The 26,844-nt window shown below is 46.2% G+C and overlaps 1 protein-coding gene across 3 annotated transcripts; it reads left to right on the top strand.

The window, feature by feature from the left end:
- The first annotated feature begins 7,107 nt into the window (after nt 1-7,107).
- prrt4b (proline rich transmembrane protein 4b) lies at nt 7,108-26,801 on the top strand. Of its 3 annotated transcripts, none has more exons than XM_023791333.2 (4): nt 7,108-7,220; nt 10,348-11,297; nt 16,240-16,356; nt 23,781-26,801. In XM_023791333.2, exons 2-4 carry the CDS (start codon nt 10,436-10,438, stop codon nt 25,733-25,735), a joined length of 2,934 nt encoding a protein of 977 aa, XP_023647101.1. In that variant the 5' UTR covers nt 7,108-7,220; nt 10,348-10,435; the 3' UTR covers nt 25,736-26,801. The 3 variants fall into 3 exon arrangements, with proteins under 3 accessions (XP_023647101.1, XP_023647102.1, XP_023647103.1); XM_023791334.2 differs by having other exon boundaries at nt 7,108-7,529; XM_023791335.2 differs by lacking the exon at nt 16,240-16,356.
- Nucleotides 26,802-26,844: the final 43 nt, after the last annotated feature.

The following is a 26,844-nucleotide window of genomic DNA, read 5'->3' as shown; positions in this document are numbered from 1 at the left end:
CTCGAAATTCCGGGGACTGATTTATTCAATTCCGGATTTATGTTTTTTTGTATAGGCCTATAAAAATAAAAAGATATTTTTAAAAAACTAACAAAAAACATTACTCGTTTATTAACAGCCAGTAATCGAAAAATTTTAACTAGTTTCTGGTAAAAAAAAATAATTACAATTTATACAGATATTTTGTTTGCAGTAATATAAAATTAATTTTATTTCTAGAATTGCAAAATTCCCGAAAGTAAAATAATTATTTAAGTTAAACATAAATCTCTTCATCCTTCATATCCCTTATACAGTACAATTTTGCTGTGGAATTAAAACGTCACTTTGTTTTTAGCTACTCAGTAACGTGACCTGAAAAATGGTGCAAACTGTAGGCTAATATTTATTGAATTTTGAGTTTCGTAGCCATGTGACATCTGATTAATCGTCATAAGAACATAAGAAATTCACAAACGAGAGGAGGCCATTCTGTCCATCAAGCTCGTTTGGGGAGAACCAAACTAATAGCTCAGAGTTGTTTAAATCTTATCTGGCTCTGATTTAAAGGAACCCAGGGTTTTAGCTTGCGCTACACTAACAGCTCATTTTAGTACATCAGTTTTGTGATCAATTTTGCGTTAACATCATATGCACGTAGACCCTATGCTTATAATAATTTTTAGTTGTTTTGTATTTTATAAATATTCACCCTTGAGCACTTCAACTGACAGTAGGCGGCGCCCGCTTCAACCATTTCAGTTTCTGAAAATTTATTTTACCGGCCTTTTAAATCTTGACGGCATTTTCCTGTCAACTCTTCATAGCTAAATGTGTTTTACAAGTTGGTACAAGCTTTGCTTGACTGCTTGCCTGTAACTAATTGTTCCTACAGCCTGAACGAAATATGTATCTGAATGCCCTTGTGACCGCCTTGTTTTACTGGCACTGTTACAAAGCGTTCTACTTACATAATATTCTGCTGCTATGTTTTAAACATGACTGGACATTTTAATTAAATAAATTGACTCAAAGTTCCATTTAAAATATATTAGAATGTATTTTGTGTTTATTCTTTCGTCTATTGCTGAAAAGCTTGCGCATTGAAAAGCGGCCCTGTGCCTCCCAAAGGAGCCCAGGGCGGCGGAACGCCTGGTATTTTTAATAACTCGTCCCAGTTTTTGGATAAGTCGAAGGCACCCCAGGAAAGGATCACTTTCAGAAGCAGTGATGCGAGTAAATGCCCGTTGTGGTGTGGGGGGGGCGACATAGCATGTCACGGAGAGATTTACCAGCCTCCCCCTGCCCACCCCCGGAGTGATGTCATCTGTTTGGCCAGCACATGGACGCCTTTATCCCACGGTGGCCCCCATTGTCTCTGCCCTTCCCATTTACAGATTGCTTTCAGCGGGGGCCCGTCGACTCGCACAGCGCTCCTCCGCTTCTCGGAAGCGGGTCCAACCTGTATAACGGGACGGATAATTTCAGATTCACGCTGCTGTGTAAAGCGAAGCGTTTAAACGACACTGGGTGCTGTTAGACCCCACAGATTTTCCCACAAGTGCCCCCGATGAGCATATGCATGGTTCATTACCAAGGCTGTTTCCCAGGATTCGATACCCCGATATACGAGAAAAAGCAGAAGCAGGTCGTTCACTATATTCATGTGTATACGGACACATTAATAAATTCATTTCTTCTTTTAAGCTTGAAGAAAAGAAACTTCCCGCAGTTGATCTTACTGCATAATTTAATATCTCATCTTTTAAAAAAACCTGCCGTCGTCTTTTGAAGTATTTTATACAGACATCATCCTGGTTATTATTATGTGCCAGTGCAATAGCCGCCGCTTAAGACGTCTCAGTGCTATTCCACGGAGCTGAAGCGCGCTACAGAGCTCATCCAGCATCCATCAGCCTGGGATTTTCATCGCTCTGTGCCGGTGTGGGGAAACTATTAATAAGTATGTACAGTGTGCGAAGTTAAGATGTAATCCCTTTACAATTTTCCGACGCTGTATGAGAAATATTAATAAGCAGTTTCTCCGGGAGCTGTGAAAGTGCAAAAGCGGTGTTATTGCATTGCTGAATCCCAGAAGACCACCTCGGCCACCCTGATTGCTTTGTTCGTCTGTTTAAAAGCGTGTTACGCAGTTTTTCTGTTATGGTGGCAGCTGAAACAGACCCGAAGAATGGGCATTTTTATATGAAGTCAAAGATTGTCTGGCAGGGCGTGATTTTTCCGTCATTTGTAGACTATGTGAGTGGTTTGTATATCAGACAGACAAGGCTACAAACCGAGAGCCCATTGACCGCAGGCCTCGTTTAATCCCAGTCAACACTCAATTCACCCATTTATAAAACACTCCACCACAAGTCCTTCCAGATCAGGTGTCTGACTGCTTCTTACAGTAAATAAAATAGGTGCTAAAACAGAGAGTGTGCCAGTTAGTTTGCTTCTCCCAGTAAGAAAGCTCTCCACCTGGAATCACCTGTTGGCAGAGAAAACCCACCCTGCAACCGCATTTTTCTGATACTGGGCCTCCATGACTCATCTCCTCCCAGAGCAAAACAATCCCTCCCTCTCTCTGATTTAACGTTTTTTTCCAGCTTTGCTCTGACATTAATGCAGTCAATGCACAACTTAACGTGTTAAACTGCATATTAGTCAATAATTATGAAGCGCTTAACAACACGGGTCTCTGTTCTTAGTTTCGCAGACCTACTGTTAATTCCCAGTTCACACCTTGTTTTTATTAAAGCAGGCTAATTTTCTGTTTCCCATAATGTCAGCACCCCCAGAAATTTTTTCCTCCCTCTCTGTTGTCTTCTGACATTCTCTCTTTCCATTTCCCACTGTTTCATGCATCATTCTGCATAAATGGATTGCCACACACTCTTCTCAAGTGACTTGGGGCAACTCTGTTGTGAAAGGCGCTATATAACAATAAATTAAAATTGAAATTGTTCTTATACATCTTTCCTACATTATTTAGACATTAGTCTGTACGTCGTACCTAATATATTTAATAGAATTGCTAAAACAATGTTAAAATGCTAAAACGTGACATCAGTTGAATTTAAAAAAATTTCTACATGTAATAAAATATATGCAGCTTTTATAAAATATGAAAAATGCATCCATCCATCGGCCAGCAACTTATCATGGAGGCTGGGACCCTATAAATCAGTCAAATATCCAGTAAAACTGAAAAAAAAAAATTGCTGGAAAACTAAATGTTATCAATGTCGCTTTCTGTGAGGAAGACTGATTAAAGAATAGAATCTGTTGTTTGTTCGGAACAAAGGAGTATTATCTCTGTCACAATTAACCTCTGTGTTTGTTTCTAAATTCTGCAGCTCCGTGTGGTCTCTGCCTTGCAGGCAGACTCCATCCGTCAAACATACGCAGCACAGAGCCACGCCAGTGTCACCATCCCCATGACCCAGCTGAATGTCCCTTTGTTGTCCACGGCCTCAAACCATATCTTGATTCAGAGATATCAAACACTAATTAATGCAGGGTTTTTTTTCCCACTCATCCTGTGCCAAAATCCACATTGTCATCCTGTGTTTCATTGCGCCAAAGCCAGAAAAACAGAAATCAGTTCACATAATGAAAGCATGTGTCATACTGGGTGTAAGTAGCTACACATATACAAGAGCTGAAGCACAATCATGCCAACATTGCAGTAATTTAACGGTGAGGCATACTGAAGCCAGATTATTATGGGATATTGCTATAGCTATCATTAATCTGGTGATGCAATTGCTATGGAATTTAAATCTTGAATCCACGAATAACCACTCCAGTGGGTAGACTAACCAGTTTTTCTAGTTCTGTCACTACTTGTTTACTAGCCTAAATCTGCAACACAGCATGACTGCACAGTACCGTAATGATCAGTCTATTAATCAGAGCTCAAGTCAGCATGTAGTCACACAATGACTGTCCAGAGCTACACAATATGGCACTTTTAATGTTAAAATGAAGACTACGCGGAAAACACAAGGGTTTTTGTAAAGCACTCCTGCAAGAAAATATAAAATATTCATCTTTAGATCCATTCTGTATTCGCTGAATCATCGATTGTTTGGTAGAAAAGCAGCTGCATAAAAGCCAGTCTTTTATGTAACACAGACCCAGTATGCTTGTGTTTTAGTGATTAATGGACATCCCTAATGGACGGTAATTGACTCCAACCTGTAAAATTCTTCCACGCCTCTTCCCTCTGCTGAATCGGCTTTATCATGTGCCCTGGATCTCCAGCCCAGGTCTAGTGGACCTGCACCATCTCCTACCTCAATCCAATTAGGGGGCAGGAGCAGACTGGGCTTCACACCGCAGCCCTCTGGTGAGCAGAGATAGCATTTTAAATGCGATGGTTTCCATTATGTCCCCATGGGCACAGCCGCTCGATGTTTGCCTGCGTCTGGCTGGGGCTCCGGACGCCAGCTGAAGTACATCAGGTTTCCGCAGTGCAAGAACCCGAGAGCCACACATTATTATGATAGCCGGATCTTTCAGACCTTACTAGTTAGCTTGATTTTGCACAACCTAGCAGAATCATGGTATATTGTGATGGTAACACTTTACTGACAGGGCACAAAACTTTGTACTTTGTACAAATTATGAACAGATCATGAGCAAATATAGTTGCTACTTGAGATAAAAGATGCGTCACGATTCATTAATTAATTAATGATGAATAAACATGAGATCAGTTAATCATGACTTGTTCCTTCAGTAATTCACAAAGGTTTACAGAATTAACAGATTTAGTAACAAATATAGTAACTGTTTTGGATGAAAGATTCATTAATGATGAATTAACATGAGATCAGTATGCAAGTAAGACTTAGTTTGTGGTTAATTAATACATAAGTAATAGTATAATACTGTATTATTAGTTAATGGTATCCCTCTGGCCCTTTAACCAAATTAGTAAACTAGTAATTATACTATTTGTCCTGTCTTTGCACCCTGTGTCTCTCTGCAGGAAACACGCATGCAAACATCTTATTGTACTCAGTAGTTGTACCAGTACAAATGAAAACAGACCTTTTGAATCCTTGGGTATTATTTTTTTATGATATACAAGAGCAGAAGACATAAGGCATAAAGGGGAAAATCTAGCCCCCCCCCCCCCGCCCAATCTGGGAATGTAAAAGTATCTGTATATATTCCATAAATCCTGTACATCCATGGGACCATTTGCAAATCTGCAAGGACCTGAAGACATGGGTTCGATTGCAGCAGGACACCGAAGGTCTCCCCTGAGGCTGCGAGACTCCCTGCCCCTCATTTCACGCCCTGTCAGTGTTCATTGGGCGATTCTCGCCTGAGTGAGCTCTGCTTTGAAAAGCTGAACTTGGACAGAAGCATAAATAATCATACTTATGGGCAGTTCTGTATTATTTTGCATGCATATTTTTAAACATATGTAATATGGCCAAAAGTATGTGGACTCCCTATTGATTAGCGGAATTGCCTAATTAAGACAGCCAGGTGTATAATTAAGCAGTGTCACACAATCGGCAACAAATATTAGTAGCAGGAATGATCAGGGACTTTACACTTCGCACGATCACAGGACACCATCTTTCTGGCATTCAGTTCACCATAATTTTGTCCTGCTAGAGCTACCCTGGTCTGTCACAAGTGAGCCTCAAGTCTCATGGTGCAAGGAAGACCAGCATCGAGACGCTACTCTGTTTTGGCACCTATGCGGTGGAATAAACTTCCACTAGATGTCCGGACAGCTGAGTCGTTGGGTGTCTTCAAATGATGACTAAAATCCTGCCTCTTTCGGAAGCACTTGGATTAGCACTTCCACGATTATGCTCATCATTATATAAAAAATACTGTATTTCTTGCCAACAAGATTTTTTAGAGTGATATCATTCTTAGCCGGGTTTCATTGAACCAGTATCAGAATGTATTCACTGATGAGACGTCGAAGCACTTATGTAAGTCCCTCTGGCGAAGGGCGTCTGCCAAATGCTGTAAATGTACATGTAAATGTGAATGACTGCGAAGCTCAAAACACCTGAGAGTAAGTTCAGCTCTGAAGTGGCAGCCACACAAACTCACAGAAAGGGACCTGATCACCCAGCGCCGATACCCAACCTGAATGGCAGTAAATCCTACCAGCAATGTCCAATGTCCAACATTTAATGGAAAGCCTTCCCAGAGGAGTACAGGCTGTTATAGCAACTAAGGGTTAGCCAACTTCACATTAATACTCTTGGTTTCGGAATGAGATGCTGGACAACCTGGTGTATAACGATTATGGTGATCAGTTTTGACCAGAGGTAATATAATTGAATGGCATTTAATATAATTTTACAGTAGTAGGACATAAATCATATATCACTTATGAAAATTTTGGAATGTTTTAATAAATTTGTCATCAAAAAATGAAAATATACTAAAGACTCATTGGCTTTCTGAAGTATAAAACATGTCTATCAAGAGCCTCCACTGTCATTGTATTGAACAACGAGACTGAGCAACGAACTGGGAGAAGCAGGACTGGCTGGTTCTGGGCCCAGACCCTCCTGAGGGGGTGTGCTGAGTTAATGTCACTAGGGTACGGAGAGATCTCCTCAGATACAGTAACAATACATAAAGCTACAACATTATCAGGCGGGGAATTTACGCTTTTACCTCATTGGACACATCTGTAGAAGCCCAGTCATGCTTCCTTTGGTCTGCCTAAACACCCCATCCCACATTGATTTGCCCCTCTGATGGATTTACCCTCCCGTCAGCTCTCGTCGTTGGGGCACCCCGACCCCCCCGTGTCACTGTGAGGGATAGCGCAGGCCACCGGAACAATTTCAGGTGTGGCTACTGGTTTCCATCCCAGGGGGTCACTTGGGGCATATCTGTGTGTGGTTTGTGGTGTGTGTGTGTGTGTGTGTGTGTGTGTTTGTCTCTTTTCCCTGCTGGCCACTAAAGTGGTGTGTGTGGCAAAAAAACTGCATGCCTGCAGAGGTGTGAACACAGGAATTGTGTGTTTTACATTCACAGTAGGTTAACTTATACAGCAGGGGGGAGAGGGTGGGGCGAGGGACGAGGAGAGGGAGAAAGAGAGAGAGAGAGAGAGAGAGAGGGAGGCAGGGACAGAGAGAGCAAGGAGCTTCGAACTGGTTTTCACACACACACGTTGAGGATATTTACAACACCGGACCGGCACAGAAGCTCCAGCATTTTTTCGCTGCACTATCCTGGAGAGGGTGAGTATTTCACATTCCCTCCAGCTGCTGAGGTGCGGAAGGGGGTGGCGGGTGGATCGGCTCCCCTTCGTGCTCGCTGACAGCTGGAGGACAGACAGTGCGGGGAACCGAAGGTGCCAGTTGTCGGCTGTGCGGCGTCACGGAGCCGATGCGCGTCCGTGCGGCGTCCAGGCGCGCCGCCTCCTCGGAGCCAAACGGTCTGGGAAAGGGATTTAAATAAAAAAGCGTTCGGGGGTCTGATGGCGATATAAGGAAACAAGTGGACTAACGAAGAGGAGCCTTTTTACTCCAGCTGTCAGACCGATACAGGTAATGGATGGCACGCCTGGTTGTACGTTGCGCAAGAAATGGAGCGACTCAGTTTTACATCACCTCCAAGGAGGATGTAAATTATCTCATGACAAGCTGTGATTACTAAGATCTTTGGGAAACATGCATCATTTCCATTGAATGGCAAAATGAACCCGCAGTGTCTTTAACACCTTCCGCGTAGGGTGGTCTGACAGTATGATGGTAAAATTTATTTTTATTCGAAGCCATCTAAGTAAGATTTGTGCAGTTCAGCACTGAAGGGAGAAAAATCGATGCGGTTTATTATAAGTTAAAAGCAATCCGATCTCTGGCTAATTGCAAACGTGACCAGATGTTTAACCTCTGCATCTGTCCGAAGTGCTTGTAGTTTTTGCTGCATGGCAGATGGTTGGTTATGCGGAACAAGCGCCTATTCGGGCTGTTTGTAAACAGCATTTAGGCACCTGAAATGTGGCAATAGCCTCCATCTGCTCGAAACGTAGCGATTTGAAATGGAGAACATGTACTGATCTTCCCTCTACTATGGTAAACGTAGTGCGCTTTAAACACGAGACGATATTGTGATGCCATTCTCATTTACATAACACGCCAAATGAGAAATATGAAAATATTAACTATAAAAATCTAAAATACAAATGTACCATCCAGGAACTTGCATAGTATATAGTTTAGAATATGAAATGAAACCTTATCCAAACACAGTGAAACCAGGATTTTGGCCTTATCTTAAATGTCCATAACACACTCATCAATTTTGTGACTGTCAAAGCCGCTGATTTATTAGTGCGCCCGCTCCCGGTGACTGGAATCTACAAGCAATTGCGGTAAATACCGTCACAGGTCAACGCGCAAGAAATGACGCTTACAGTGGACATCACCCTCTTTAAAAGATACGTGCGATATTTATTAATAGGATAATAAATCATGAATAATATATCGTAATAGCCCCTTAAAACAATTACGGTCCCATCCAGAAGACGGGGCGATTAATAAAGGATAAGTAGAGGCTTCTCCTGCTACCCCAAGACCGTACTGGGGCACTGACAGCACGTCGCTGCTCTGGTTACCGGTGCTATGGATAGGGGACCCCGGCCTCGGCCTCTGACGTCACTCTAAAACTGTAACGCTATGTGAGCATTTCGTAAAATCTCAGCCGGTCCCTGTTTTTGGCTACATCCCGCTGATTTAAAAATTACCGGTAATCAGATGATCCCCCTTGTTGTACAAGCTAATTGCTCGCCTTCGATGGCCTGCTGGTGTCCTGCTGGCTGTGTAACCAAGCGGGTCACAGGCCTCCTGTCTGGCCCTTGCCACCCCTCCCCCCCCCCCAACAGTGCTCTCACTTTGCGTCTGGTGACCCAATGACTCATAAGAGAAAGCCAGCATCTGTCTTTGCGGAGAACCGACAATGGCGAAGGGAAGGAAGTCAGATAAATGCCCCCCCCCCCACTCCCTAAAGCAAGTTGGGTTTGACAGACAAGCCACACGCAAACTGAAGGCCACTAAGATAGCCGTCCTGTCTGGGCCAATCAGCTAGAGTTAGCAGTGTGGGTGTTCCCCCAGTGAAAGCCATTAAATTGCAGAGAGGACACTAGTGTGTATGTTCAGTTTGTATGCTCCCGTTGTGTTCATTTTAGACTGAACAATCACTCTCTTATGCTTCTAAACTCCAGTGACAATGGAATTAGCAATATAATCTACCTCTGGGTCAGTAACATCGAACTAATCAATGAAAACACACACAATGTATACTTATTAAATTAGTCAGTCTTGTGCTTCGAAGCAATACAGGTGTTCAGGAAGTCGTCTGAAACTCCTGGAAGTAGGTCAGCTCTTTTTTTTTTGTCTCCAACATAGGTCAGATTTTTCATTTATTTGGCTGTTCACTCCTATCAGGTGTGCGGCTGTGTGATCCCTGCGGTTCACTATTAGCCGTAATATGGCCGAACCTGCTCCCCCGACTGGGCGAGAGCAGCACAGAGAATGAGGTTACGATTCAGGTCACGAGGTTACAGACACCTACATCTGCTGTATAGATGGAAACAGGATTGCCTGGTGTTTTTTGTTGGTTTTTTTTATATGTATTCCTCCTGGGGATGGGTGACTTGGTCATTATTTAATTATCCTCAGCTTGCTGTGCCCATGCTCAGGATAAGCAGTGGCTCGCAGTGGGATATCAGTGAGCCATCGGTAGCTGTCCAGAGGGCAGGTCCACTCACAGATGCCTGTGAGCCCTATCGGTTCTCCCTGGTGGGAATAAAAAGCACAGTTAACAGCAGCCAAGAGGCAGAATCAATCTTCGATTTGAAAGGGACCAGAGGGATGGCAGAGGCGGGAGGGGGCGAGAGTGGCTGGGCTCCCCACAGGAGGAATTCCATTGGTGTTCGCGTTTGTTTGTCAGTGTAACAATGCAGCGCGCGGGGGCCCCTGGGCAGCGAATGTGGCCTCCCCCTTTGTCACCGCACATTCACCCCTCTGAGCGCCTGCTCGCAGAGCTGAGAGCCCGCTGCGCTCCGACGCAAATAACGGTTCGACTGCGGCTCAGATCCTGCGATGTAAAAGGTCCCACATGTCCTCGAAAGACACTGGCAATCTGACGTCTTTGGGAAGGGTGAAGAAGATCAGCTGGGGTCAATCTGACACGCGATCTATTATTACGCCAGATGTATCTGAATTAGAATGGGTCAAGTGCAGGAGAAACAGCACTATTGTAGTAAACAACAGTATAGCTAAAAGCATGCATACATTTTTACTCCCCCATAGATGTAGGAGATTAATGAGGTCTGTCTGTTGTCTTCTTCTGTTTATCTTGTAGGTCAGCGAGCGTTAGCTGCTAACACCACGTCCACAAGGAAAATGGAGGATAATCTTTGATCACCACAATATGCTTTAGTAGAAACATCATGTTACTTCACGTCTGGACACTGGCGCTGTGTCTTGGCACTTTCCCTTCCGTGTCACCAACTGGGGCGCAGGTGACACGGTCCTCGTCCTCACCACAGGCAGATTCCAGGAGCCATGGAGGATCTTCAGACATGCAGAGGGACAGCTCATTTTGGTCCATCTGGGCACCGCCTGAGGATGTGATAGAGACCAAGACTTCCTCCTTCTTCTCACTGCCAGTTACTTTCCCCTTTGGCCTGTGGAGCTCCCAGACGCGATCGGAAGATGCCGATAAATCTACGGAGAATCCCAAAGCACAGACTTCCACTTCTGCACCGAGTGATGCAGTGTTAAAGCAAAGCGGAGGCTCATCCTTTGCATCAGCAACAGACACATCATGGAATGCGTCAATTACAACCCCGGACCCAATCACAGCAGGCCCGACTGAAGATACGAAACCATCAGCATCCATCTTCTCCTACAACACACTTCAGAGTAGCACCCAGGATGATGGAGCTGAGCTTTCCTGGCCAAAGAAGAGTTTAAGTAATGAGAATTTTCCCTCCCAAACACCAACTCGAGTACAAACGCAACCTGTCAAAAATAGTACTTCACACGTGTCGCTCTCTGAGAAAATAGGAACCACAGAGCCTCTTGATACGATAGCTACTCCATCTGGCCTAGATACAGCAATAGCTACTGACCAGGATGCCAAGAGAGCTCCAGGGACAGAATCAAAAATAAGCATCAGATTGTTGGGCGATGGAGCGAACGTAGCGGAAGATCGGACAGAATCAGGACCCTCCTCGGGGAGTCAAAAGTCTGAAAACGCAACAAGGTCGACTCCAACGCAGCGGGCAAGACCCAGCACACCTGCCAACGGTAAGGCAGACCACAAATCACAGTGCATTCATCTGCGGTGGTCTGTGGATTGGCATGCTGTTTGTTTGTTGACTGATGCTCAGTAAACCCTATGTCAATACAAATACAATCTATACCCAAGGCTGACATATGCACTTTGTGACATTGAGACGACTTGCGTGAGTTTGACCCTCCCGCCTGCACTCTCCCTCTTCTTTCCAATATTGGCTTCTATTTGTGCTGACATTCGGTGAACTGTGATCCTGCTGGACTTTGTAAAGAAGTCAACAGAACGGAATAATGTGTCCTTGGAAACACAGGGGTCAATAAAACCTGAGTAATATGTTCTCTTGCACTTTGTTACACTACAGTGCAGAAGCCATGGCGCTTATCCCAGGGCATTAGGCAGGGAACATCGGGGAAGGATGCCAGTCCAGCACAAGACACACACACAAGACACACACACAAACACCAATAGAGGGAACTAGATGGCTGAACTCCATTCTGGCTTAGGGAGAATTGGGGAAAGAAATGGATCCTCACCTTTATGCATTAAACCATCATATCAACAATCCATCCATTTTCTGTACCCACTTGTCCTGTTAAGGGTTGTGAGGGGTCCAGAGCCCATTATGGAGGCTACGGATGAAAAGCAGGGAATAACCCAGGGTGGGGTGCAGGGCATACTCACACACCATTCACAATTTGGTGACTCCAATTCACCTCAGTATGTTTTAGGGCTGTGGGCAGGGAGAACCAGAGTACCTAGAGGAAATCCCATGACGACATGGGGAGAACATGCAAACTCCATACACAGAGCCAAGGCAGAGACCTGAACGCTAGTGCGAGAGGTGTGAAGCAACAGTGCTGACCACTGCACCACTGTGCTACCTCCACCATGGTAACCTAAAATATATTTTCACAAGTGTGATGGACCAACATCGGACCCAGAATGTCCCCTTCCTCATTTCCTGTGCTTGCTTTTATATGCTTTAGGCTCAACATAACCAGATTCTGGATTAGTATTTATGGAAGATGGGTGGGTGGATGGATGGATGGATGTTCAATCTATTTGTTTACTCGAACAGAAATTGATCTGAAATTTAAATGTAGATGTTTTTCACGGGTGTCATCTCTGTCTGTATCAAAACGACGTTGTAAGTTTCTAGTGATACTAAGATAGAAAACCCGTGCGGATGGAGTGTCTGAAAAGAATCTGCATTGTGATCGTTTTAAGTACATAAAACACAATCTCCATCTTGAGATCATCTTTACTGAACTAGTGAGAGACCCAAAGGCTATATAACGACACTATACCCTTCAGAAAGACTGATGTTTTTAATTATTAATTCATAAAGGGGGCGCGTCGTCGTGGACAGCCGCACCGCGATTGGCTGAGCCGAGGCTCTGAGTGGCGCGCGGCGAAACGGAGGCTGCCGAAGGGACCGGCCCTCGTGCCGCAGCGCGGATCAGTATTCCGCCAATGCGCGCCGCCGTTTTTATGCCGGCTCCCGCGGGAGCGCTCGGTACCCCGCTAGCGGGGGCCGGTGCGCCGCTCGCCGTCTGCACCCCGTCCGTCCTTCTCCTCGGTGAAGCCGTTTTCCAGCAGAAACGCGACGGCACGTGACTTGTGGCTGTTGTTTGCCCTCTCCGGCTAATCCGCCCCGGTTCCAGGGTCCATAAAACGCAACGCGTCTGACAGGCTACGCAGAGCCAAAAGCGACACATTCTAATACATTTAAAAGTCTCCCGACATTAAAGCCGTAAATACGTCTCAGTTATGTGGGCAGGGAGCTGTAAAAACTACAAATTTAAAGGAGAGCAGACCGTGGAAGTTTGTTTCATAACAAGCCTACAGAAGATTGGATTTCACATCGTTTAATTCTGTTGAAGATGTATTAAATACATGAAATATGTTAAATGTAGATATAGCTTTGTTCATACCCGTTCTCCCTAACAGAAAGACACGAATGCCTTGAAAAAACATGTATTTGCAAAGGGATTACTGCATGGGCACTGCCTGTCATTGTACAGCCAAACGATGTATCTGCACAGGCTTTGCAGTAGCGTTACTGCCTTGTTCAGAGGTGTAATTGGCCTGGTATGTGTGGCTTTCAGCACCAACGCCCCCTCCACAACACACACTTGGACAGAAACACTGGCTTCGATGGAAATTACGACCTAAATTGAATAGCACGCTGTAGCAAGGTTGTCAAGGTAACCCGACTCGTCATTCGACCAGCGGTGGTTACGGTTCAGCGTCGCTGAAAATATGCATGACGTTAGCCTAGTTAGGATAAAACCGCATAAAAACTGTAAGACAGTTGAATGAAGCACTGTTGAATACAAATCTGTCTCAGACCCACAAATATAGTACGACTGGGAGGGCTGACCCCTTCTTTTGACAGGGCACCCTAAATGCATCTTCTGCAAAAGCTTTTAACCGGGGGTTTATCTACGCTGCTTCTCCCATTTATCCACAGTTCCAGCCTCTCCTTATGCTGCCAGGGGTTCAGGCAGACCAACCACCATCGGTTTGCCTGTTATATATCAAGAAAAATATACGTAGCAATAAACTCAGTATTAAACAATGACTTTGAGTGGAATCTGTGGGGCTGTAGTGCAATAACAGGACAAGGTTCTGCAGTGCATCTTAAGATTCTCAGCATTAATTAAATCATTAAATCATTAGACAGGCTATGAGAATGACCCTTGACTAGATTGGCTATGGAACAGGCTGGGGTGGTGCGCAGGGATGGGTTGGCTTCTGTATTTATATGCTAAATTTACACTAACGATGGTGGCACTTAATCCGACACCCTGTTACTCATGCAGCGTGAAGAGCTCCACTCAATGAAACACTCAGCTCCAGGCGACTGCCGCAGAGGCTAACAGGAAGAGAGGCTGGTGTACCCTGGCCCCTGCGCCTTCCAGCACAGCGCTGAGCATGGCGAGGCTTGTGTGAGGGGAATTAGGATGGAGCGACACCAACGGGGCCTGGATTGTCCTGCTTGTCGTGGCCGTAGCCCATCCATATGATGTCGCTATTGCAGCTACACAAACATGGTAAAATGCGCTATTTGCTGCATCATAGGGAAATGACACCCACCCCGATGCAGAGCAGAGGTAGCTGTGCATTAGATGGTCAAGTCACCCCTGAAATGTTGTGGTCAGTGGGGACCATTTTCAGTCAGTTGGCTGTAGTTTAGTCAGTGTTTTGCTGGATACCCAGGATGCTCTCAATTGTTTATGATTTTATTGGCGTTGGTGCAGACACCTGTACTCTGAGCCAGCCAATCAGGAGGGAGGGGGGAGTGGCATCCTTATATACCTGCTGAGCAAATATGTGTGTGCTTCGTACTGATGATTTCATACTCCCAGCCGACATTTGCACAGAGCCATACAACAAACAGGAGGCACTTGAACCGCTTTAACAGTGAAAGGTCTCCCTGCGCTTTGCTTGTGTGGATACTTTGGCTCTGTAAACACGACATCTCATGTACCCCAATGCAATGGATCTGTTAGCTGCTGTGGATAAGGGCATCTTGCCGATTGGTCTGGTCGGTGCCGGAAGCTAGGAGTGGGAATCAAACCCAGACTGAGCTCTCTGGGTGGTGGATAGCATGGCCGCACTCTGGCTTCCACGTGGGGGGAGGCCAGGACTAAAGTGGGGGGGGAAGGCTTCGGCCTGTAACTTTGCCGCAGTGCTGCTAATTTTTATTTACGAGAGTCTGGGGAGCAGATTTAAGAGAGGGAAGGACGTAGGAGGAGAATCATTAGTTAAACCAGTAGTCAGAAAAACAGGACATTCTGAAAAACAATTTAAAAAACCAGGCAGCGGATCGTGTTCATCAGTAATTGACAGAGGTGCGATAATTGCATCAAATCACCTGCACCCCCCCAACCCCTCCTCAGATGTTTCAAAAACTAAATAAATAGCAAGTGAGTAGCGTTAGCGGATCATAGCCTGCTAACCGGTTAGCGGATCATAGCTAGCTAGCCGGTTAGCGGAACAGTCCCCATTAGCATCTTCTAAACGAGCAAAGTGATTATTTAAATATTTGCTGTAGTGACTGTTTTTAGCCAACAGGGGGCCTTGTGCAAATATGTGGTTTGAGTGTTGGTAAACATCACAGCTATTCTGGACCAGTGGAGAGGGTATCTGCTTAGTAGTGATCACAAATTCAGATTAATGAAGTTTTACACATTTTAGAAACACCAAACCCTGTATTAGACACATTCACAGTATCCTTCCTCGCACCTGAACGATGAAGCTACAAGCAGTTCGTCGAGGTTTAGAGCGAGATTATGCTCCTAATATGTCAGGCAGCACTTAGATGTTGCACTACAATATAACAAGCAGCTCTGAATCACACACTGCTCCATGCCTGAGGCACTCAACAGGTGGTCAATACCCGTGTCCTGAAGTTTAGTTTAGGCCGTCACAACTTGGAAATGTTGAAATCGTTCCTCTGTGTTTGTCCAGTAACCGCGTCGTATCTTTTCTAGATAAGAACGCAAAGCCCTCACAATGCTTCCCTTGAGCCGGATTTGTGGTTGCCATGGAACCCAGCTGGTGGGGCTGATCCGTTTCGGGGCGTGCTCCGTTGTGTCAGGCCCCCTGGCAGCATGGGGGTGGCAGCATGGCGTTGCTATCGGGCCTCAGCAGGGAGAGACAGGACCGTGTTCGTTCCTGCGTAAAGTCGCCCACATTGTGCGTTGGCATCCGGGATGAAAGGGTGTTTTGTACCCCTTATGTCTCTCAGCGCAACGCAGCTATGAGCCTTCCTCCCTACGCATCTCTGCGTAATTAATCAACATGGCCGATTCCATAGCTACGCATGGCTGGAGACGGGTGAAGAAGATGAGAGAGATCCGTTTGACATAACTGGGTTAAAGCTGGGTTTTCGGGGGTCCGGCTTTCTGTGAACGCTGCTCTGAGCTGCCGCCTCCTTTTTTCCAGCCACCCCCAGGGAGGCAGAGGAAGAGGGGGTGGGGGCGGAGGTGGAGGAGGAGGAGCGGAGGATCCAGTGGACGGCCACCGTCACCTCCGTCACCACTCTGGGTCCACTGGATTCAGGTGGGTATTAAAAAAAACAAACAAGATCAAGAGGGATAACTGGAAAAATATTTTTAAAAACATGATAGGTATTAAAATCAGAACAAGTTGTATTTAGATAAAAATAAACATAATCATAATGGTAGACTAGGTAGTCACCTACACAAGCAGCATAATAACCAAACATCAAACTGAGAACAATGATAGAAACTATCACAAGCAGAGTCATACCCTAATTAAAAGCCAAAAAGCAAACTATCAACTAAACTATCTGCTGTTTTTGTAGTCTGCTGAACATGCGAGAGAGTGATCCTTCCTAAACATGGTCACACGTCGTTTTCAAATGACCGCTTAATGAGTTTCTGTCTCTGAAGATACGGCTGCAGGGCTGCGTGAGTGAAGCGGAAGGAGAGCAGAGTAGGGAGGCGTTCTTCTGAAACGCGTTCAGGGACTCCGGTATCCATCTGACGGTCAGGCGTCAGCCGGGCGCTCCTCTTAAGAGCTTGATGTTTTTGTCCATCCAGGGAGTGGTGAAAAGCACTTCCCTTTTCCTGTCCATTTGCCCCCCTCCCCATACACCCCCTGGGCTCACTGTTCAATTCCAATTGTCTGATTTCTACTTCAAAGATCTGCCAGTCTAGAGGGCGGGGGTAGCCCAGTCACTGTGAGCACACCCTGGGTGCCCCTCCCCTGAAGGCGGGGCCACATTTAGCCATGACCCTGTGCCAGGTCAGACCAGCAGACTTCTTATTGCTTTTGGCTGGCTGACGTTCCCTTTCAGTGCCCATAGTGCCAGATCTGTTTTGAATAATCAACGCCGCACCAGCTACCCAGCTGCCGCACAGCTTACAAGAGCAGTGTTCATTTCCATTGTTCCGTTCCTTCTTAAGTTTGCGAGACCTCCAGCAAACGTTGAGGGCTCCGTGATGTTCATGCAGCCTTCCATCATATTAACCCATGTTAGTGACCAGTACACGGCCCCCATAACAAAACAACAGTGTAAACCGTTTTCCCACCATTCTACAGCCAGATCCAGATTTTGCAGCCAGCTATAAAAACGCACAGTGTCATCTCAGTGCTACTACCCCTTGGTTTCATAAAATAACACACAAATACCCCTTTTTAAGCAGCTGCTTATGGGAGAAAAAATTACGATGAAACAGCTTGAGACAGCTAACAATTAGCACCTGTATTTACACAGCTTCATTATTAGACTATTTAAATAATAATTGATCAGTTCATTGGAAGTTCATATGCAGCTAGCTATTAGCTATCAGTGAGCAACGATAATGTGGTAAATTAGGCCAAATTAATCTTCTCGGAATGATGGCCATCAGTAACCATGTATTGCAAATGTAGATCCTGTTACCCAGTTGTGAATGCGGCATGCAAGATGGTTCCACCTTTAATCCACTAACCCACAACCCTTTTATAGTAAAACAGAAATAGCTGTGCTACTTAGATGAAAGCAGGACAGCATGTGAAGGTATTTTCAGGCGTAGTGAGACTGCTTAAGGTTACAGACAAAATGCGTGCAAAAAACCCTGCGTAACTCTATGAAGGTCACTTGAAGGACATCAGGTTTCGCCTCAGCTAAATAGCATTTTTGTGAATTCGTTCAGATCTGCACACCCTCGGCAGCCTCGTGCGATGTTTCCCGCTCAGAAAGTCAGGCTTTTGCTTGAGGGACTTCCCTCTGTAACCGGTGGATGTAGAAGCCGGCGGCTTGAGCGGCGATCGACGTCATCGCGTTTCACGGTCCTCGGTCGTACCCGGGGCTTGGAAGAACAGCGACGGGAGAGAGGGAAGTGCTGATAAAGAGACAGGTCCCTTCTCCACGGGAGCTGTGCGTTTGCGGATTCCTGCGCTGGGTCCTCGTGTGAGACTGAAAATAAACAGAAGCGTCGCTGTTTATTTTGCACAGTCTGGCGCCTCTGTGTAGGAAGCTGCTAACGCGACAAATAATGTGTTACACGTGTGAAACCGCTGCTCATCGACACTTAATTTACAAACGAGACTATGACTTCATAAAAGCTTTGCTTTTGTTGTTAGCGGAGTGATGTATTGTGGCCTCTCATTTAGGCTAAGATTTTGGCCCATCTCAGTGTATTAGTTTAGAAGTCTGTTTAGAACCTTTCGCTTTTCTGGAGAGAGAGAGTTGAATTGAAGGTTAAGGGGACAAAGCCGAAATAAATAAACCTTATTGAGTTTTAAAGAGTCTGGGAACTGTCTGCCAAAACCTTTCTAGCCAGAATTGGATGCAGTGCTAACTATACCGTAATGACCCATATTACTGACGATCTCGCTCTTCCCAGTGTATTGTTCGGGGGCTGTGGTCCATTTCCAATTCAGATCCGTGCCAAGACAACACCGCAACAAGACCCCGTTTCCCATAATGCCCTTGAGCAGGCAAATCCACGGTGGTAGATGGCCTAGACGCTGGCAGGGTCGAATCCAGGGCTCCTCTGTTTGCGATCGTCCCGGTCACAGTGTCACCTGCAGTAATGGAGTAGAGCTCCTGGAGTCTCTAAGGGATGTGAAAAAATATCTTGAGGAAGGACACCTTGCCTAAGTGAGCAGGATTTATCCTGCTGTGGGTCAGTAAATGTGTTTATCATATTCTCTCAAAACTACATTGCTGCTGCTGTTGTGAGATAACTAGGCATTAAAATAACCTCTCAGCATCAGGTTTTTACTCAACATAACACAAAAAAAAATGTCCCACTATCCGTGTAAAATGCCTTAATATGTCTCAGCTGGTAAAATGACTCATACGTGCAGGAATTTAGCAATTAGTGGCTTGTTAAAGCTCAATTCAAATTTTTGCAGACTGTGTTGAAAAGCTGGGTTTTCCAACCTGCTTTCTGAGAGAGAAAAGCAATCAGATTGAAGGGAGTGAAGTGTATTTCAGCAGGAATTTACAATGATGGGTAAAAGGCATTTTATTATAAAAGTCACACTGCGGATGAATGATAATAGGATAATTACCAATGCACGACACTCAGGATGATCGATACAGGAATCCTGTGTTGGTTAATGGCCAGAATCCCTCCAAATGACACAGTACAGTTTCAGTATTTGGAGGCACGGTGGCTTGCGGGTGGCACTGCGGCCTCACAAGTACGGGGCTGCCAGCTTGGTTTGCCCCCCCTGCAGGCATGATCTCCCCACATCATGCGGCTTTCATCCAATAGTCCAAAAACTGCCCCCTGCTCAGCACTGGATAAGCAGTTACGGAAAATGGAAAATACAAGTATTTAAATAAATAGCATCTTTTTAATTAAATGGAGTGACTCAGTGCTTGAAGTGGGGAAAAAGAGGTGCCGGTACTCCCCCTGTTATTCAGTACTAGATGCCGGTACTCCCCTTGTTTTTAAGTACCAGGTGGCGGTACTCCCCTTGTTATTCAGTACCAGGTGGCGGTACTCCCCTTGTTATTCAGTACCAGGTGGCGGTACTCCCCTTGTTACTCAGTACCAGGTGCCGGTACTCCCCCTGTTATATAGTACCAGGTGCCGGTACTCCCCTTGTTATTCAGTACTAGATGCCGGTACTCCCCTTGTTTTTAAGTACCAGGTGGCGGTACTCCCCTTGTTATTCAGTACCAGGTGCCGGTACTCCCCTTGTTTTTAAGTACCAGGTGCCGGTACTCCCCTTGTTTTTAAGTACCAGGTGCTGGTACTCCCCTTGTTATTCAGTACCAGGTGCCGGTACTCCCCCTGTTATTCAGTACCAGGTGCCTGTACTCCACTTGTTTTTAAGTACCAGGTGCCGGTACTCCCCTTGTTATTCAGTACCTGGTGCCTGTACTGCACTTGTTTTTAAGTACCAGGTGCCGTTACTCCCCTTGTTATTCAGTACCAGGTGCCGGTACTCCCCTTGTAATTCAGTACCAGGTGCCTGTACTCCACTTGTTTTTAAATACCAGGTACTGGTACTCCCCTTGTTATTCAGTACCAGGTGCCGGTACTCCACTTGTTATTCAGTACCAGGTGCCTGTACTCCCCTTGTAATTCAGTACCAGGTGCCGTTACTCCACTTGTTATTCAGTACCAGGTGCCTGTACTCCCCTTGTAATTCAGTACCAGGTGCCTGTACTCCACTTGTTTTTAAATACCAGGTACTGGTACTCCCCTTGTTATTCAGTACCAGGTGCCGGTACTCCCCTTGTAATTCAGTACCAGGTGCCGTTACTCCACTTGTTATTCAGTACCAGGTGCCTGTACTCCACTTGTTATTCAGTACCAGGTGCCTGTACTCCCCTTGTAATTCAGTACCAGGTGCCTGTACTCCACTTGTTTTTAAATACCAGGTACTGGTACTCCCCTTGTTATTCAGTACCAGGTGCCGGTACTCCACTTGTTATTCAGTACCAGGTGCCTGTACTCCCCTTGTAATTCAGTACCAGGTGCCTGTACTCCACTTGTTTTTAAATACCAGGTACTGGTACTCCCCTTGTTATTCAGTACCAGGTGCCGGTACTCCACTTGTTATTCAGTACCAGGTGCCTGTACTCCCCTTGTAATTCAGTACCAGGTGCCTGTACTCCACTTGTTTTTAAATACCAGGTACTGGTACTCCCCTTGTTATTCAGTACCAGGTGCCGGTACTCCCCTTGTAATTCAGTACCAGGTGCCTGTACTCCACTTGTTTTTAAATACCAGGTACTGGTACTCCCCTTGTTATTCAGTACCAGGTGCCGGTACTCCCCTTGTAATTCAGTACCAGGTGCCTGTACTCCACTTGTTTTTAAATACCAGGTACTGGTACTCCCCTTGTTATTCAGTACCAGGTTCCGGTACTCCCCCTGTTATTCAGTACCTGGTGCCTGTACTCCCCTTGTTATTCAGTACCAGGTGCCGGTACTCCACTTGTTATTCAGTACCAGGTGCCGTTACTCCCCTTGTTATTCAGTACCAGGTGCCGGTACTCCACTTGTTATTCAGTACCAGGTGCCGTTACTCCCCTTGTTATTCAGTACCAGGTGCCGGTACTCCACTTGTTATTCAGTACCAGGTACTGGTACTTCCCTTGTTATTGAGTACCAGGTGCCGTTACTCCCCTTGTTATTCAGTACCAGGTGCCGGTACTCCACTTGTTATTCAGTACCAGGTGCCGTTACTCCCCTTGTTATTCAGTACCAGGTGCCGGTACTCCACTTGTTATTCAGTACCAGGTGCCGTTACTCCCCTTGTTATTCAGTACCAGGTGCCGGTACTCCACTTGTTATTCAGTACCAGGTGCCGTTACTCCCCTTGTTATTCAGTACCAGGTGCCGGTACTCCACTTGTTATTCAGTACCAGGTACTGGTACTTCCCTTGTTATTGAGTACCAGATGCCGGTACTCCCCTTGTTATTCAGTACCAGGTGCCAGTACTTCCCTTGTTATTCAGTACCAGGTGCCAGTACTTCCCTTGTTATTCAGTACCAGGTACTGGTACTTCCCTTGTTATTGAGTACCAGATGCCGGTAATCCACTTGCTATAGAGTATCAGCAGATACTGAGAGGTGCTGGTATTGCGTACAGGTAATTACCGACCCAATTCAAACACTGGAGTGACTGTAGAGTGAGAAATAGGATGAACCACTTTGCTGTTGGTATAATCATGGGGTTGGGGCGATGAAGAATTGGGTTAGGTTTGTGATCAGCTTTAAAAGAATGTCTAGCTTTATGGATAGGTAAGACAGGAATGAAAACTCAACAGTGACTGACAGTGGGTGTGATTCCTAAGAAAATAAGAAAATAAACACAATTGTCAAAAATAATAATCGGTGTTACATAACAGCAGCAGGAAACTACACCGCGTGAGTAATGAGAAAATGCTGTGGCGCAATAAAATCAATGGTCAAAACAGTGCGGCCCCATGCTAACTGGAGCGACCAAAAAATGTCCTGTAAGGCAAGTATATTTAGAGCCAGTGGGCTTTGAGAGGAAAGGGAAGAGTAAACCCGCCCAGAGAGACGGTGGTACGCGATGCCCCGGGCACCGGTAAGAAAGCAACGGATCGGCCGCGGGGAAAGGGTGCGGCCGGGAACAGATCCCCAGCAGAGCGCAGATAGGGCGCCGAATGACCATCATGGTCCTCTCAATCTCAGAGGTTAGCCTAGTACTATAAAAGTCTAAAACAAACTTTAAAAACATTTCCCGTTTCCCTGTTCTTCCCATATTGGAGCTGTAGATAAGAAGTCAGCAATGGCGTTTTTATTTCGTTTAGGCTTCCGAGCCTGTAACGCTTCGTACGCTTTATGGCTACGGCGCATTTTACTCTGCTGTGCAGGTAGATCGATGCTGTGTCCTCCCAGTTCAGGCTAGGGGGTGTGCGTCGTGATTAATGTGTGCGTTTGGTGTGGTTTTTAAAGGGGACTGGGGTGGATTGTGAGATTGCAGCGGATAACAAAAATGACCCAGTTCGGTCCTGAGAAAGGCAAGGTCAAGTAGGTGCCACCCACATATCTGCTGGCGGTTCGGTGTGGATTGTGAGGGATATACTTTAATCAGGGTGTGTGTTTAAACGATTACCTCACTTTGGCAAGTTATGTATAAACCATAACAATCAGTAATAATTAAAAAAAACACCTGACAATGTATCACGGCTATGAATCACTGTTTAGTGATATTTTTGCCACATGTACCAGTATAGATGTATAGGAAATCTATAGGTACATTTCTTCGTATGAGACTGAAACTCACATTTGTCTCTGTAGTGAATCCTGGTGTATTAAAAGGTGAGTTTTCGTCTATTGTTTAAATTAACTATTGGATAAAATGTATGTTTCTGAATGAAAAATGTGACATCTCACACATTTAGTTTCACAGTGGAAAACATATTAGGTTAATTAGCAGGGGTGGAAAAGTGAAGATGATTCCAAAAGCCCCTGAGTGATTAATACTTCTACGGATCTATGGAGGGACTAAAAGATTTGATAAAATAACTTTTACATCAGCAGAGTCCATTTTAATTATATATTTGATAATACTGCGATTACGAAAGAGAATACAATCAGACGTGAGGTAACAATATTCTGGAAAGAATTATTTAATAACTGACACAATACATAATGTAACACAATCAAAAAAACAACTCGCATTTCCGGCAGAATAATAGTCTCATTAATGAGGGCAGCAACCAGGTCAATATCCCAGGTCTTTCTCAATCTAGTTTTAGGGTGTGACCCATTTAGATATTACCTACTTTGTTCTACTTTACTTATAATGCAATAACCTGTTAGATGGCAACATGAGTGTTCGACCTGGCAGAGGTTTCAGCGTAAAGCCCGGCTGAAATTTAAGCGTGTTAGCTTACGTACGCAACATCCCCATGTTTCTGAGAGAGTTTTAATGTTCCTGGGAGGTGTGCATGCATTTGAAAGCTGTCGAGACCTGGGGTGTTAATGACCAAGCATCCAGCAGGGTCAGTGGTGGTAACTTGCCTCTGTTCTGTAGGAACTCCAACCAGTGAGGTCTGGCTGTTGGACACGACGCCCAACGAGTCGTACTCACTACCTGACTGCAACTCGGACATCTCCGGGGCCTGTAACGCCTCTGACGCTTGGAACCCCGCCTTCCCGGACGACAACGCCACCTCCAACCAATCGTACAACCCCTTACTGCTCCTCACCCCGCCTATGTTTGTGCCCCTGTACTCGGATTGGAACACGGCCATGGCCACGTGGGGGGTGGCATGGGAGGCCCACATCTACGGCCTGGGCTCTCTGTTCGCCGTGGTGGCTGCCCTTGCCGTGATCAACCTGTCGTGCCTCCCCTTCCGGTGCCCGTCGGGCTGCGGCTACTTTGCGCTGGTCAGCCTCTTCCTGCTGATTGCCGGGAGCAGCAGAGCCTTCTCCTTGTTCTATGACGCCTACAGCCACCAGGACAAGCTACCGGCAGCGGGGACCCTCCTCCTTTACGAGGCGCCCTTCCCGTGCCTCACGGCCGCTTTTGGCATCGTTTTCCTGCTGCTCTCCATGCGCTCCCGGATGCAGCTCTCCCATTCCGTTCTCCAGCACCCCTGCTTCCTGGCTGTCCTGGTGCTGCTGCACTTCGCCACCACATTCGGCTCGGTGGCCCTGCTCCAGGTCTTCACGCAGCTCCCCTGCCTCTTCTTCATCTCCCAAGGGGCCTTCGTGGTCTTGGCGGCCTCCCTAGCCACCACCTACTTGGTCTTCTACTGCTATGTGCGAGCTGACTCCAAGCACATCTACCATCTCAACAACACATCGCCGCCCGTCGAACGCTACAACCGCTGCCCCTTTGCCGACGCCAAGGACTGGGACCGGGCGGCAGCTACTGCCGTATTCTCCTCCCTCTTCGTGCTGGCATGCGCTGGCCTGCAGCTCTACGCCATGCTCCATGCACTGGGCTTGGGAGGTGCAGAGGTCTTCCTGCCCTGGCCCTGGTGGGCCTTCCACCTGAGCTGCCGCGTGTGCGAGGCCAGCGTGTGCCTGACGCTCTCTTTTGTCGTCATGCACCCGCTCTGCTGCTCCAGTGACCTCCCCCAGCCCAGCTGCTGGCCCAAGGTCTTCCGCGGCCACCTCGCCATGAAGTCGTCAGTGCTGCCCAACAACTATCCATGGTCGCAGCAGGAGAAGCTGGTGATCTGTGACACCATCGCCCGCGGCGAATCTGAGTGCTTGCCACTCTACGCGCTGGTGGACCACCGCCTAGACAGTGTCGACGGGCTAGACCTCCTCTACCACAGCCACCGGGTGTTGGCCGTCAGAGACACAGACCACATCAAGGCCAAGGCTGATTCCCTGAAGTCCTCCTCCGCCAGCCTGCACCTGGATAGTGACTCCACAGCAGACTTGAGACCTCCTTCACCCATCAACCTTCGCCGGAGCATCGATGAGGCCCTCTTCAGCGAGGCCCTCTTCCCCCAGAGCATCTTTAGCTCCTTCACCAACCTGTCATTCAGCACCAAGCCGGCCTCCGACAGCCACTCCTTCTGGGAGAGCTCGGCCGACCGCAGCCTGTACCGGACTTCCTCCTGCACGGACGTGGAGGCCCCCCAGGCTCTGCCAGCTCCCTTGAAGGGCCCCACCCTGTCTGGGCGCCGCACGCAGGACGCAGCCTCCTTCTCCTCCTCCGCCGATCACTGGCATGGCAGCAACTCCAGCTCTGTGTTCCAGGCCTCGCTGGATGGCTCCTCCCTGGTGCTCTGTTCGAGCCCAGAGAGACTGGGCCAGGGTGCCGCCCCCCTAGGCAGTGGCCGTGTCGGGCCCGGCCACCTGTCCCAGAGCAACCTCAACCTTCAAAGACGGTACCAGGTGTTGGGCTCAGCCTCACAGGAGAGCCTGCACCGGGACAACTCACAGGACCTGGCCGTCCAGGCAGAGTTCATTAGCGCGTGTCGGCAGATTGATACTCTTAGTGTATGCAGCGACACCATTGACCTGTAGGTGGGGCAACGACATGGACAATGCAGACCGAGAAGCACCAGGACTCACTGGGGTGCCTAAATATAGCAAAGGTCTGTAGCCAAGGTGCTATTGTTTAGCTCTATCCCTCTGCTCACAATTAAAGAAATAAATAAACAAACAAACGCCAACCAGCACACTGTCATGGATCATGTAGCATTGCCGAACCGCTAAGCTTTCTGAATCCCAGATTTGGACAGCCCCCCCCCCAGAATTCCTGGGTTTTAATCCTTGAAGGTTTTCATTCCAGCTGGGTGGACACCGAACCTAATAGAAACAGGGATGTGTCGCAAAAGTGCCACGGAATGAGAGATGCCAAGAGAAATTTTCGTATACTTGTGTCTCAAATTGGGACACTGATTTTTTTTTCCTATTCAAAAACACATTTGTACAGTTCTATACATTTTGCCAAGACTTAAATAATACTGTGATAAAGCACTTAAAGAATAATTGAATTCGTTATCCACATATTACTTATTAGATACCTTGTACTAGAAATTATATACGTAAAAACTATTACAAAATAAGGTTTTGAAAGGTAAAAACAAAACGAACAAAAAAATCGCCAGACTGCTGTTATGATTTAATAAACACTGACGTCCTATCTGTTCCGCATTGTCATTTTCAAACGGAACAGTACTATTTTTGTAACCGTTAGGCGTAACGAGGAAGAAAATATCAGCAGTATTGTAGCAGCGCACCAGTGCCATCTACTGGTTCAAAACATCACCATGTGCTTTATTTAAAATATTTGTTATAACGTTTCTTAACACCCATTTCACTTTATATTAAAAAAATGATTTATTTTTCAGTTTTAGACTTATTGTGTCATTTACCTGCAAGTCTTCTCTGCGTTGTTAAATAGGCATTGAATATTTTCTACATGGAGAGAGTTAATTTATTGTGCTATTATGTGCATGTTTTAAAATGTTTACGGAAAAATAGCTGATTTCTATTGTGATAACGTATATGGAGAAAAAGCTTTCAGTGATATGCTTCTTTCAGAATGGTGTTCATTTCCAATAACAAATAAAAGAACTTGACAGAACCTTGCAAAGTCATTTCTACATTTAAGAGGTGCAATCTGTGAA

Source organism: Paramormyrops kingsleyae, chromosome 1 (genome assembly GCF_048594095.1).
Source record: "Paramormyrops kingsleyae isolate MSU_618 chromosome 1, PKINGS_0.4, whole genome shotgun sequence".
Taxonomy (NCBI): Eukaryota; Metazoa; Chordata; class Actinopteri; order Osteoglossiformes; family Mormyridae; genus Paramormyrops; species Paramormyrops kingsleyae.
The sequence above is the reverse complement of the archived record's forward strand: the minus strand, read 5'-3'. Positions and strand labels throughout refer to the sequence as shown.

Bases quoted from the DNA above. Each gene is read 5' to 3' on its own strand.
- prrt4b (XM_023791333.2), top strand. From the start codon at position 10,436: ATGTTACTTCACGTCTGGACACTGGCGCTGTGTCTTGGCACTTTCCCT. The intron at 11,298-16,239 runs GTAAGGCAGACC...CCTTTTTTCCAG, and splicing joins ACCCAGCACACCTGCCAACG to CCACCCCCAGGGAGGCAGAG. The intron at 16,357-23,780 runs GTGGGTATTAAA...TCTGTTCTGTAG, and splicing joins TCTGGGTCCACTGGATTCAG to GAACTCCAACCAGTGAGGTC.